The 14427-nt window shown below is 35.7% G+C and overlaps 1 protein-coding gene across 1 annotated transcript; it reads right to left on the bottom strand.

The window, feature by feature from the left end:
* Positions 1-8271: 8271 nt before the first annotated feature.
* Positions 8272-14206, bottom strand: LOC113947901. The gene is given in 4 exon segments (XM_027645044.1): positions 8272-8501; positions 12186-12528; positions 12530-12618; positions 14126-14206. Coding segments are annotated over 4 exon segments (666 nt in total). The 3' UTR covers positions 8272-8348.
* Positions 14207-14427: the final 221 nt, after the last annotated feature.

Genomic DNA, 14427 nt, shown 5'->3' with positions numbered 1-14427 from the left:
ACACAAGCCCTTCTCTCTCCTTATGATGCTTTCTCATTCTTCTGATTCAAAAATGTATTTCCCATTCCTCCTAATACTTAATGGTTTCTTGATTTTTTCCATTTCCATTCTACAAGACCTCTAAATTGGTAAAATTAACATGTCATTGCTTGCAAAATCTGTGTTATCATGGATGTGGAAGTGAACACAAGATGGTGCGAGAAGGATGACCATTTTATTGGCACAGTCATAATAGCATACTAATATTCATTTCAGGGTGAGGTGTTAGTCTCTTACTCTTACTCAGAGTGACTTATGTGCAAGTAGTCTTATTGAACCAGAGCCAACTACTCAGTGTGAAAAAAGTAGAAAAATCAGGATGCATCTCACTATCACCATCGCAGCTGTTCTCACTTCATATTCTACTTGGTAGCTGGGCTACTGAGAAAAGCAAATAGTTGTCTTATTTCTGCACTAAGTAAATGTCATAGCAACCCATTAGCACTGACAAGGTTCTTGTTTGTGAATATCAATTACTTTACCCTTTCTCTCACACCAACTCTTTTTCCATTATTTAAGCCATAGAAATCAATGTCCTTTGTTTAAAACTGCATGCAATCACAGCATTTGATTTTTCAAAAATAATAAAAGAATACAAATAACTAATTTTATTCTGATTACACAGTTCTGTTGACTACTGTGTTTTGAAGAAGTTATGCATTGCTTTGAACATGACGCTCAGTAGTTTTCTTAAGCAGATTCTGAATAGAAAATTGTTACGTCTACCCAGGACTAGTCAAATTAAATTTGATTTAAATGAAAACAGTTTGAGTGTTTCTGTGGACTGAGGGAACTAGTTGTTAAATAACATCATAATTTGACTCTTTGAAATAGACACCGAATGTGTTTCAAAACATACTGAAATCAGCAGTAAAAGCATTACTTCTGTTAGCTTAGTTGAGTTTGATCAGGTTACTAGAGTAAAACTATTTAAGATTTTTTTGTTTCATTATCCATATATTGTTGCTATGAAAATTGATGCAATCTTTATTTATCTAACTCTCAAAAGTATCTGGAAAGTCCTTGGTACTTTTTTAGGATCCCAAATATTTATGCATATTAATGCTAAAACTTATTAGAAGTTGCCTTTTGTTATCTTCCTTCCCTATATTTGAAGTTACACAAGTTGAAGCTTCTCGGTGTATAAATGCATCAGCAAGTCCAGGGTAGGAGGCACTAATTGTCAATGCTGTCATACCAGACACCCATCCAAATATCCTGACACTCTCTTGCTTCAGGGGCTAGTAAAGCCTTCACTGATTGCTGTAGCATAGTTACAAAGAGTATGAAGATTTTTTCCCTGATTTGTTTCTTCAATTTTTGTAGACAGCAAGAGTTCAGGAAACAACGCACAGACGATCAATATGATCAAACGATGTTCAACTTATTATTTAAATGAGTTAGCTTTTATATAGTCAGCTCCTTCTGTGTATGTGATTACAACAAAGAGATTGGATAGCTCAGTCTGTGCACGGGCTGCATGCCTTTAGTTCATTGGTCCCGATGCTCTGTCCACACTTCCTGACATCATTCGAGCTGCCCAAAGTCCCTCCTGTTGATCCACCTTTAGGGACTTTCCAGGGACTTTCGAGTTTTCTCTTTATCTCCAGTTTCCCACAACTTACAACTATAAACACAGTCTTCACACAGCTTGCAAGTATAAACACAAAGCTTGCAACTATAAACTATTCTTTTAATAACCTCCAAAGTTATGTCAAGTGAGGCCTACTGCTCCTCAGAGCTGGTAATATGGATTATTCACAAAGTGTCTGTTGTCCTGCAAATACTCCACAAATTTTCTACAAAATTCGTTCTAAAATGAGGAAAGCAGAATCAAATTACCATCTGCCTTTGGTTGCAGAAAACCTGAGTACATTTATTTTCATCTATTTGTTTCTCCAACTAATTAATAAATGATTATATAGAAAGATGATAGCTTAACTTCCTAGTCACACAGGACACAGGTATATGCTGTTCTGCAGTTTCTGACAGATTGAATTATTGGATACAGTTAAGCTGATGGAAAAAAGCAAAGGGATGGGTTAGAAGTTCAAGATTCTTGCTGACTGCACTACCTTCTTATGGCATCATGCTAAAAGTTGATTTCAGGAACATACATTAAATTCCTTTTTGTCCAATCAAGCAAAACATGGTTAATAAATCATATAATAGGAGGTAGTACGAAATAGCTTCTTTGACTTTAGGAGAGCTGTGCTGAAATAAGCTGTACACAGTGCTACACCTTGCTGATAAATACAACACTTTCAAATTATTTCTATCAATATATAAGCTTCTCCATAAACAGAAGTAAAATGCATGTTGTGGGGGAATTTCTTTTACTTTCACCTAACACAATTTAGAAATATTAATATTTGTCCTTGGTGAAAACTGGGTCCTTATTCCTATCATATAAAAATAATTGCCTGCTCTTAACAGGTAAAGTAATCTGTTTTACAGTTGTCCACATATGCTTAAGTTTGTGAATTAGAAAATACACTCTTAGGGTATCCTTTGAGGTCAAACAGCTTTAATCTTTATTTTTCTAATTCTGTCATTTTCTAACTAACTCTCTTTTGTCGTTGGTACATGCATTAAGGAAATATGTAGTACAAATATGCAAAGACTGCTTATGAAAAATGGGGTTCAAATCCTCATCTTGATGCAAAATAATGAAGAATAATGTGTATTATCTGATCAATGATTAACAATGCACTACTTTACAAGATGACAAAGAAATTGTTTTCAGAACTCCTCTGGAATCATTTCAGATAAGACTGCTTTTGGAAAAAAGTATATGCTTTACTTCCTCAGGCATACAAGTTAGACAGAAAGGCTGTGAGAAGATTTAGTATTCAGACTGTTTTGCTTCGTTTAATCTTTAGTATAAAATAAAGTGCAGAATTTTAAATTTTGTGATTGCTATTACACTAAATGCACTGTCCTACCAGTTAACACAATAATGACCTATATGTCAAATGATAAAAGTCTACAGGAGTCTGTAGACTTTTTTTTTACATCCAAAATCTTGTTATGGTAAAAAAGGGAAAACCCCACATAAAATTATTGTTATTCTGCTTAGAATTTTAACAAGCTAGTAGCCTAACTTATCTGGTTACCATATGAAAGCATTATTAATAATGTGATTAAAGTTGGCTGGAGGACCAGAGGGTGATCTCTGAATAAAAGGATGAATTAGTTGAGTGGATCATCTGGCTATGTATCAGCTTCCCTGATTTAATCAGAGAGTGTGACAGTTTCCTGAGTAAGCCAGACCAGCACTGGGGAAGTGGCTCAGCCCAACACGCAGTATAAAATCTGAACAACCAAGAGAATGAACTTTGAAGAGGACAAGAGGTTTGAGCTGGCTTTGGTTCATGTATTCCTTCCCAATGACTGGGTCACCCAGAATCATGACAATAAATATACAGAGGCCAGTAATGAGAATCAAGTCTGTATTGTGATCCAGTTGTTTTGAAATTGCTGTATTTTGCCTGGTTTGTTATTTCAATGAATTGCTGTGTTGCTAAATCAGAATCCAAGTAAATATTATTAATATTAAAACATTAAAACCTTGTACAGAATATCTTCTGACAATGGGAAATGTGAATACAAAGTTGAACCTGGTTTCTGCAGGTAAGAGTCTATGACAAATAATGTTTGTTTTGGGTTTTTTTTTCTGTTTGAATATCCTCAGTATTATGTGGAAGGTGGCAAGGACTTTCTGTAGAAAATTATTGTCTGACATCAGAGATAGCCATTGTAGTAAGTTTTAAACATGTAAGTTTTAAAAACTCAGTGTTATCTTCTAAGACTTTGAATACCAAAAGTGCAATCAGGAGCTAGGGTTTGGTTTTGATTCTTAAATTAACTTTCATGAAGACCTAATATAGTGGTGACCATTGCAATAGCTCGAGGCATATCACCTGCTTTAAATTACATGGATAGTGAGCCATAGCATAACACGTTTGCAATGTTATGGATACAGCCATACTTGGGTCCTAGTATAACTTAAGAATTTGTGCTACAGGGGTCATGTTCTGGTAAGTATCTTAAACCACCTCAGCAAGATCAGAGATGAAAGAAACTTCGTCAAGAGTCACAGATGGCAGCAACTGTCATAACTAAAAAAGTATGAACCCATGGCTAACGTTTTTAATAAAAATATGTTGCCCAAGCTCTGCAGTGTAGAAGTTAAGAAAATGTAAAAATAGAAAAATTGGAAGAATCCTTTAAAAAAAAAATACATGTAGGCAACAGTAGGAGGAATTAACCTAGTGGAAGATGGGAAGGACATCTTCTACAGCACACGTTGTGGCATATACCAATACTCACCACATAGGTAATCCACTTTTTATTGGCTTTTCTCCAATTTTGCTGCAACAGTAATGTTCATCAGTCCTAAACACACTCATAGTTTTATCCCATGGCAATATTTCTTATATCCTTACATCACTCCACGGAAAGCATACCTGTGTTTGCCTTGATGTACACATCCTACAGAGAGACCATCTTGTCTTGGTGGCTTGTTTGCTGTGACTGACAGTTTGGCCCTGTGGGCATTGATAAATTTCAGCTTGACCATATCGTGGTTGTCAGACTGGCATAATACATATTACACTCTATGTATCAACAGGGCAGCATTATTTACATCTTGTCACATCAGTATGCAGCTCATGTACGTTCCTATCTTATACTCAGAGCTTCATTTTATATTTGTTTTGCACTTTTTTTAGTCACTACAAAGTAGCTTCATTGCTGAACAAATGTTGAAATTCTCAAGACATGGTAACAAATCTTATGGAAAAAGGAGAAAGAAAAAAAAATTGATGCTGAAAAAAGTACCTAAAAATAACATAAGACCCGTACAACAACATACTGTGCAAAACAACAAAAATGAGAAAATTAAAATCATATGCAATGAAATCCAGTATGCATATTCAAAATACATCACTAGAATCAGCTTTCATTTATCATGGACACAGATTCACATTCAAGGAAAACATTTTTTCTGAAGAATTATCTATCTAAAGGAACTTTTATAGAAGACTAAGACCTAGTTTCTCAGTAAAACTTAATACCAAAGGAAAATGAACAAAGAAGAAAATATGTTTACAGATTATTTTAGCATATTTTTCCATTAAAATACCCTTACTGGGACTGTGCTAGTATGTGCTTCCATGGTTAGAGATTAGCACACCAAAATCCAGAGAGAATGGGGTTTTCCAAAGAACATTTCTCAATGAGCAACTTTCCTCATTATTTGTTGCATGGTTGTAAACCTGTTCTGGAAACCTCATGGTGTCATGCCTTCTTATGTGGAAGTGCTCATTTCAGGCTATAGCTTCCTTTACAATGATCTGGTACCCAACAGACAGTTCCTAGCAACCTTGTGTGAGCTGTAGTACTAATGGCAGAAATGCTAACACAAAAAATAATTAAAAAAAAATCCATGATGATTAAAGCCTCTGCTTTGGAGTTATTAGGTCAAAGTGCAGCTGTTAGGACCTATTAAGGAGTCATGGACATACAGAAGAGTAAGCCTGTGAGGATATTGATTGCTGTTCTAATAGATTCTAAAAGCTTATTAGTGTTAGCTAAGCAATGTCTTGTTATAAGTTTCTAATATTTTCATGAGTGTATTTTTCTTTGTTTCATTGGCCTTTACTCAAAGGACTAGATTTTTCAAACAATGGTCCCACCAATTATTTTCAGCGCAGTTCTAAATTGCTGGCAGTTATTTGCTGCTGTAGCTTAGAATGTAGAAATATAAATCCTTAGCAACACCCACAGTCAGCTAATTGACATGCAAATGACCTTAAGTCCACCCTCAAAAATGAATGTCAGATTAAGAATAACATGGAAAATTCACTTTGAATGTTCAGGCTTAGAAAAACACGTTAGACTTCTATACTCTGTTGCTTTGCTTTACGTTAATGTAAATAAAAAAAAATAGCTTATTCTTTAGCACATTTGACTCTAATATATACAATATGGAAGCACATTATTCAGACAACCAATCAGACATATAGCACCAGATAAAAATTATTCTCCCTGACTATGCGATGCAAACTCCATAGATTTATGTTAGAGAAAGAAGAGCTCAGCATGACACAAGAAAAGAGATCTGACCTTTTTTCTGAGAAGAATATGTGTAGGCTGGTCATCTGGTTTCAAAGGAAAGTTTATCACAGACAGAGATAAATTGGAAGCTGGCTTTAATGTAAACATTTTTATATAATAGAGAGCTAATCCTTTTTGTATCTGTGTATTCATAATTTTATATGATAATTGCTATAGAAACATATAATTTCCTAACTCCTTGAGGTTCTTGTTAAATATACTATTGTGCATATTTTGACAAAACTTTATGCTTTCTTCTAAAACATGTCTTTTTCCTCAGTTCTCCCTCCAACAGAACAGTGATACAGCTGAACAACATGCAGTAAAAAAACTTTTTAACTCCTTTTTATTTCAGGCAACTTGCTAGAATATTATCAAAACAATAAGAAACTTTCTAAAAGAGAACAGACATACATATATGTACAAGACTTCAGAAACAACTACATTATTCTTCCTTTAGCACTAAAATCTTTGTTTATGCTATGACATCACCAAACATATTTCAAAATACAGAAGTAGGAGGAAGGTCAAACCATTTGTGGTGGTTTTGGCTGGAGTAGTTGATTTTCTTCACAGTGGCTAGTAGGGGGCTGTGTTTTGAATTTGTGCTGAACACAGGAGAGATAATATAGAGGAGTTTTTGTTATTGCTGAGCAGTTCTCACACAGAGCCAAGGCATTTTCTGCTTTTTGTGCTGCCATGCTGCCAATGCACCCAGCTGGGGGTGCCTGGGAACTTGGGAGGAGACACAGCCAGGACAGCTGATGACAACTTTCCAAAGTAATATTCCGCACTATGTGACATCATACTCAGTATATAAAGCTGAGGGTAAGAAGGAAGAAGGAAGAAGGAAGGGATTTCTGGACTGATTGAGTTTGTTTTCCCAAGTCTCCATTACGCATGGTGGGGCTCTGTTCCCTTGGAAATGGCTGAACACCTGCCTGCCCATGGGAAGCAGTGAATGAATTTGCTTGCATGCACAGTTTTTGCTTCCCTATTAAACTGTCTTTATATCAACCTATGAGATAAAGCTCTTCCCCTTCTGATTCTCTCCCCCATCCTACTGATGAGGGAGTAAGGAAGCAGCTGTGTGGTGCGTGGTCACTAGCTGGGGCTAAAACATGACATCACCAAAATATTAAAAAAATTATACCTGTGGAAAAATATGTAATATGAAACTTAAGTAAACATGACATAAAATCCTTTGACCAGTACATTTTTTTTAGACATGTGTAGAAATTATTTTGGCTCTTTAGAGAAGTAAAATTTATTATGAGAAAAAAAAAAAAACAGAGGATAAGCAATTTAAAATTTTGCTTTTTAGCTCTATATAGAAGAAAGACCACTTCATAGTGTTTGTCTGCTCCACACGGCACTTTTGATTCGTAAATCTTTAACATATTAACTAAGCAGAAAATAGAAATGAAGGAGTGGAATAATCACATATTCTCTTTTACAGCAGAAATAATGACTTGAAGACCCTGGATGTATAGCACTTTTATTCATTACAGTGAAATCAAGTATGAGGCTGCCATAATAGCAGATAAATTAAGGTTTACAGTATGTCATTTGTAGAAAGCAGCTGCAGTAAGAGCAGCTAGTAAAAGAGTATCTTCATCAAATGTGTGGCATTACCTGGAGTTTCTTGATGGATATTCAAACCCACAGAAAGAGAAAACAATAGAAAGAGACCGTACAGAACCTATAACCAATGTGTCAGTGTTACAAAGCAGTAACTATCATCTTTACAGTGTGAGAAAAAGCAGCTTTCATTTGTTCATAAATTCAGGAATATGTTTTGTACAACAATTATTTAAAGAACTAAAACTGGCTTCCTCTGTTGTACAACTTGAGATGTGCTGATAAAAACTACTGTTATAAGAGGTAAGCATTGTAACTTTAAAACTGCAGATGAGAATTATTGGATTTCAAAGTTTTCTAAGATACATGAACTCATACACCAGGTTATAAATGGCAATTGAAGCTCCAAAGGTAGATTTTTTGTCATATAATTAAGAAAAGTTACCATAAATCTCAAAATACCCAAGAAGCTTGAGTTCTGGGAGTAAGTTCTGCAAGTTAATGATAAGTTCTGTTTCTATCATGCTTAGCAGATTTAACAGAGAAGGAGTCCTTCTCCAGAATTGTGGCGCCTTGCTGTTGCTGTAACTATGAATGACTTATAACCATTAACAAATACAATTAGCACAGCTTAGTTCATGGGATGAAAAATGTTTACCTTTCAAATTCCAGCAAGACCTAACAGTCAAGACTACTACTACTGCTACTATTTTTCTGTGCTTAATAATCTTTAAGGTTTTCTCAAAAACCACTAAGGTTTTCTACAACATTTTTTCAACAGTCTTCAGATGTGCAGAAATCACCAAGACTATCTCTGTTCTTAAAGAGTACTTAAAGTACTTAAAGTACTCAATTTAGTAGAATGACAGGGAAGACTTCTTTTAGCCTGGGTAAATTTAGCACTAGATTATCAGAATTATTCAGACTTAATTTGTAGTGATTCTTGCAATTCTTCAGAATGACTATTTAATTCAGGTATATTAGTAAATATTAGGACATACTTGAAAGAATATACATTACTTCAGAGGTTAGAGATGTAATATGAATCCTCTGTTTTGCAAGATGTTTTCTTCACTCCTTGTCTTCTGAAATCTATATATTTAAGTATGAATTGTATAAGAAATTAATAAATAATTATTCTTATGAAGTTTCAGTTTCATCAATATTTGCACATTAAATACATTGTAACCAATATTTTTAACACAGTTCCATAGCTTGAAAAGAAATTATTACTGTAAACATTTTTTATTAAGTAATTTTTTTGTATTTGGTATTTTCAGCTGATCCTTGTTGGACTGACCATTATTCCACTAGAAGGTTATTCTCTTAAAAAAACACTGTCAAATCTCCAACAGTCTTCTGTGAATCCAGGCAGTTGAGCCACAGTGGATTGTAATCCTGTCAGACATAACAAGGCAAGCAGATTCAGGTTGAATTAATGGTAGAGTTGGAGACCTCTAAGGAACATTTCAGTGTTACAGCAAGTTTTTTAGTGCTACTGACTCAGTGGGAGACACTCTCCTATGTGACTTAGTACTGAACTAATGCCCCAGCCAGGGAATTCTGAAAGACACTATAATTAGGATGCAGTAGGCTGGAGTGCTCAGAAATAGAGAATGGAAGACAATCTAGTCAATGTGAATGCAACTGTCTTAATGTATGAAGTGGAGAAAAGCAACTGGAAAAAGAAACAAAATCCTGATGCTAGCAGGAAAAGAAAGGAAAATGCTGGTGAAGAATATAAAAAATATGATTGGATAATAAATTATAAAAGCAATAGAAAGCCCATTTGGTGTGATGAGCACAAGATCCCTTTACTGATGCATATGATGAATTTCCAAGAGCATATAAAGGAAAAAGAGCTAGCTAAAAGAAAGAGAAAAAATTAATTCACAATCCTTTTTAGCTTATGTGTGTTGCTCATTATATGTTAAAAATGGCCTTCAACTCAAGTAGTCCCCAGGGGTCTTTACACAGTCATAAAAGAAGGAACATTCTGTTATAAAACTCTTAATACACAATCCAACAGTGAATATTTAAAAAAAAAAAAAAAAGAATCTAAATTGTATGGAAAAGCTAGTCTAATATTTCTAAGTACTGGGGAATCAGTAAAAAAATAAAATATTCTCATGAAAGTTTCACATAGCAAAAAGTTTCATCCCTCTTCTCATAAATACTTTCTTGGAAAAAAGTAAAGGAAGATGAGTTCTGTATCACAAAATATGTTCTTAGTTTTATCAACCAGGCAGTATTCGTGCATCTGTAGCTATGTCTCAAAACCAAATCACTTTCCTTTTTGTAACATAATCAGCAAGCAGCTAAAGTAATTTTAAACAAAATATTTTATTTTAGTTAAACTCAAGATAAAGTAAAGTGTTCACAAAAAGTTTCTGCAGTCTGTATTAAATGCACAGGCCACCTGGATATGACTCTCCCTAGACCTTGAAAAGCAATGTGTTGTGGAGAATTCTGGGAAAACTGCTAAGCAGGTGCAACTCTTAAAATTGAGTTGACACATTAACAGATGAAGACAAGAAATGGGGGATAAAAAAAAATAAGTGATGTGATAGTCCCTGAAGGGCAGTAAGTCGGATCAGTAGATAGAGCATCTATTAATGTTTTAGTAGAAGCCTTTTACATAGGAAAAAAATTGGGGTTTTCCCCATAAATTTGTAATACTGAATTCCACTGGTCAATTTTCTAATCTCTAAGACAATAAATAAAGTTGACAGAATACTTAGCAAGGCACTGGTTACATAAATTATTAAACATTTGATGATAATGTTCAGTGAAGAGCATATGAGAAGTTAGAAGTGCATAGAATATTTTAAGTATTAGTTCTCAATACAACTTCTCAATATGTACTGAAGTTGTAGGTAACATAATATTCTCAAAAAATTGCTATGAGATGTTTTAAAAGTTTTATATAAATCCTGAAGAAGTATGTTAGAACTGTATTTCCTAAAGACAGGAAAAAGACTAGAAACAGCCCTCTTCTCATCCAAATATTAAATAGCAAAACAATATGACAGATTATTTTTCTGATTTTCATGCTACTGGAGACTTGATAGATGTGAGTCTCTTTAGGTATTATTTCCTTGATGTTTCCTCAGCTCATTACAGAAAATAGCCTTACATTTTAGTAATATTTTCACTTTTAAAAGTAGAAGCATAAAACTTTTCCATGTATGAATGTAGCCTCAGAATCATAAATAAACCATTATTCAGTTCAGCACAATGCATTTATAAATTGTGCATGATGACTGCCTTTTTTAGGTAAACCTAAGCATCATCTGAAGGCAGCAGCTGGCAAATGAGAAAAGGCTATAGATGAAATGGAAAAGGGTTCTGTCGTGGTTAACGTTACTTAATTGCATTCCACTGTTGACAGAGAATAAGGGAAAAAATTTAATGTTATAGCAACACTAAAAGTGAAATTGTAAGGCATTATATGGCTAGAAAAATGTTAACAATAATTCTGTTTTAAAGGGTTTTTTTAAGATTACACACCACATTTTAAAACTCAGTTGTCCAACTAATCACATTTTCTTTGAACAATTCTATTATATCCACCAAAATTTTTCATTCATTATTTATAAAATTCAATCTATTATTCTTTATAATCCATAATATCTATAATCTATAATGTCTATAATCTATTATTCTCTATATTTGGGTACTATTACTTTAAGAAGATTTTTCCCAGGACTGATCAGTGATGTTTTATTTTTCACTTTCGCAATTACAGAGAATATTTTTTCCCTTTTCTTTGAAGGTCTCTTAGGTCTGCAAATTTAATTCCGAAATTCAGCCATTTTTCTCGTTTTCAGTCTTAACTTTTAGATTAAAGCCTGAAAAAAAAATTATTGTGAAAAAAATTCAGATTTAAATTATCAGACAGCAGCAACTCTTATGTGTGTGTGGTACACTGGTTCTTGTATGTACAGTAATTTTAGATAGGCAAGTTGCTTTAAAATCATTGAACAGAGATGTTTCCTAAACCTAGGTTCTTATGGACTCAGTTTTTTTTTTATCTTTACTGATTCCAGGATATTTGCTATGAAAAATAGGCCATGTCCCTCTGTATTATAGTGATAGGTACTCTGCAGACGAGAAAGCATTGCTTAGTTGGGTAGACAAAGTATTAAATACGGACTTCGTAACTGAGTATGGTGGCTTGCCAAGAGGTAAGGTTCACCAGAGCACTGCTTGTTCAAACGCATTTCTCTGTGTTTTTCTAACTGCTTTCTCTGGCACTTATGCAGCTTGTGAGCGTGTTGGTCAGACACAGAATGATCACATAACAATCACAGAATCACAGAATTAACTAGGTTGGAAAAGGCCTCAGAGATCATCAAATCCAACCTTTGACCCAACACCTTCTTGTCTATTAGACCATGGCACTAAGTGCCAGATCCAGTCTCATCTTAAACACCTCCAGGGACAGTGACTACTACCTCCCTGGGCAGCCCATTCCAATGTCCAATTACTCTCTCTATAAAGAACGTCTTCCTAATGTCCAACCTAAACGTCCCCTGGTGCAGCTTTAGACTGTGTCCTGTTGTCCTACTGCTGGTTTCCTGGGAGAAGAGACCAACCCCCACCTGGCTACAAACTCCTTTCAGGGAGTTGTAGAGAGTGATGAGGTCTCCCCTGAGCCTCCTTTTCTCCAGACTAAACAACCCCAGCTCCCTCAGCCTCTCCTCACAGGACTTCTGCTCAAGTCCCTTCATCAGCCTTGTTACTCTTTGGACCTGCTGCAGCACCTCAATATCCTTCCTGAACTGAGGGGCCCAGAACTGGACACAGTACTCAAGGTGTGGCCTCACCAGTGCTGGGTACAGGGGAAGAATCATTTCCCTGGTCCTTCTGGCCACACTATTCTTGATCCAGGCCAGGAAACCATTGGCCTTCTTGGCTGCCTGGGCACACTGCTGGCTCATGTTCAGCCTGCTGTCAATCAGATTCCCCAGTTCCCTTTTTCCTGGCCACTGTCCAGCCACTCTGTTCCCAGCCTGTAAGCGCTTCATGGGGTTGTTGTGACCAAAGTGTAGGACCCGGCACTTGGCCTTTTTGAATCTCATGATCGTTGGATTTGTCCCATCTCTTCAGCCTGTCCAGGTCCCTCTGCACAGCCCTCTTGCCTTCCAGAAGATCAACACTCCCCCACAACTTGTTGTCATCTGCAAATTTGCTGATGGTGGACTTGATCCCCTCATCCAGATCATCAATAAAGATATTAGGTAGAACTAGGTCTAACACTGATCCCTGGGGGACACCACTAGTGACTGGCTACCAGCTGGATGCAAAGCAATTCCTCATCCCTCTCTGTGTCCAGCCCTCCAGCCAGTTCTTAACCCAAAAGAAAGTGCAAGCCGTGGGCTGGTAGTTTTTCCAGGTATATGCTATGGGAGATGGTCTGAAAGGCTTTGCTGAAGCCTAGGTATACTACGCCCAAAGCCACATGATCAGAAAAGCTGGTATATGGGACAAGAACAGCTCTACCATGAATGGGGTTTTGCAAACTTAATATTCTCTGAAAACTCATAAAATGTTTCCCACTGAGTCATGGGTGACTGAAAGTGCCCTTGGGAAAATACCAAAGGAATAAATATAATTTCCCCGTGCTAAAAGGTATGAAACTCCACAAGCAGTATTTCCAGTAACTTAAAAAGAACAATTTGTATAATCATAAAAGTTACTTCTCAGACTCCATGTAATACTTATCAAGACACTCACATTCTCCAGTAAAAGTTTGTGGATCATAGATGCAGGTTCTAAATGCTAGTAAACATTTAAGCCATGGAAGATAGGTTACATCTCTAGCTAGTTATTCAAATGACTGCTCCAGGTAGCAGACAAAAAAACATGGAGGATTGATAAAACTGGAAGTGACTTCTTTAGGTTACAAAAAACGCCAACTCTTCTTGCTCCATCATCCGTGGCAAACATAATTCATCCATGTGCATTAGCTACTCAAGATCACTTAATTTTCCTCAAACAGTAAAGGTATTCAAGACATCCACATGCTGCTGACAACGGATGAATGAAACACTTGTGCCATTATAAAGAGGCAGCTAAAGCCCCTCAGATAGCATGTCAAGACAGTGTTGGGTGCTGATGAACGAGCATCAACTCTATAAAACTGTATAAAATCCTTCTTCTTGTATGAAAAAAGATTTATAGCAAGAATAACCTTGTAATTTCCTTGTGGAGTACACTAGCGACATAATAAACTGTCTCAGAAGGAAATCTGATCACCTAGCAACTGTTCTGACCTGCAGATTTCTACATCTCAGGATTAAGAACATATTTTCAAGGATGGTTGCAATCCACTCACATGGCTGTTCAGTCTGTCTCTTTTGACTTAATTACTTTTCCTTGCCTTTCCCCGTTTTTCGTGATCACTGTTCACTTCTGTATAAACAGTGTTCATACACCTGTGCTCTGAGGAGGGTAGCTCCATGGTTTAGTGACAAGCAGTTTCCTCTCTGGTTCTGTCTAAAATTAATCATATGTGGTTCTTCTTCACACTTACTCATGATAAAGAGTATTTATTTTAGAATTTATACAAATGTAAATCCCACCTTGTTTTGCATATGTCATTGCTCCTACTGCCTCACTAATTTAATTATAGTATTCACATGAAAAATTAGTGCCAACATTTAAATCCCTTTCTCTCAGTAG

The sequence above is a fragment of the Corapipo altera genome, unplaced genomic scaffold (genome assembly GCF_003945725.1).
Source record: "Corapipo altera isolate COAL_440 unplaced genomic scaffold, ASM394572v1 2, whole genome shotgun sequence".
Taxonomy (NCBI): Eukaryota; Metazoa; Chordata; class Aves; order Passeriformes; family Pipridae; genus Corapipo; species Corapipo altera.
This window is presented reverse-complemented; position numbering and strand designations above follow the sequence as displayed.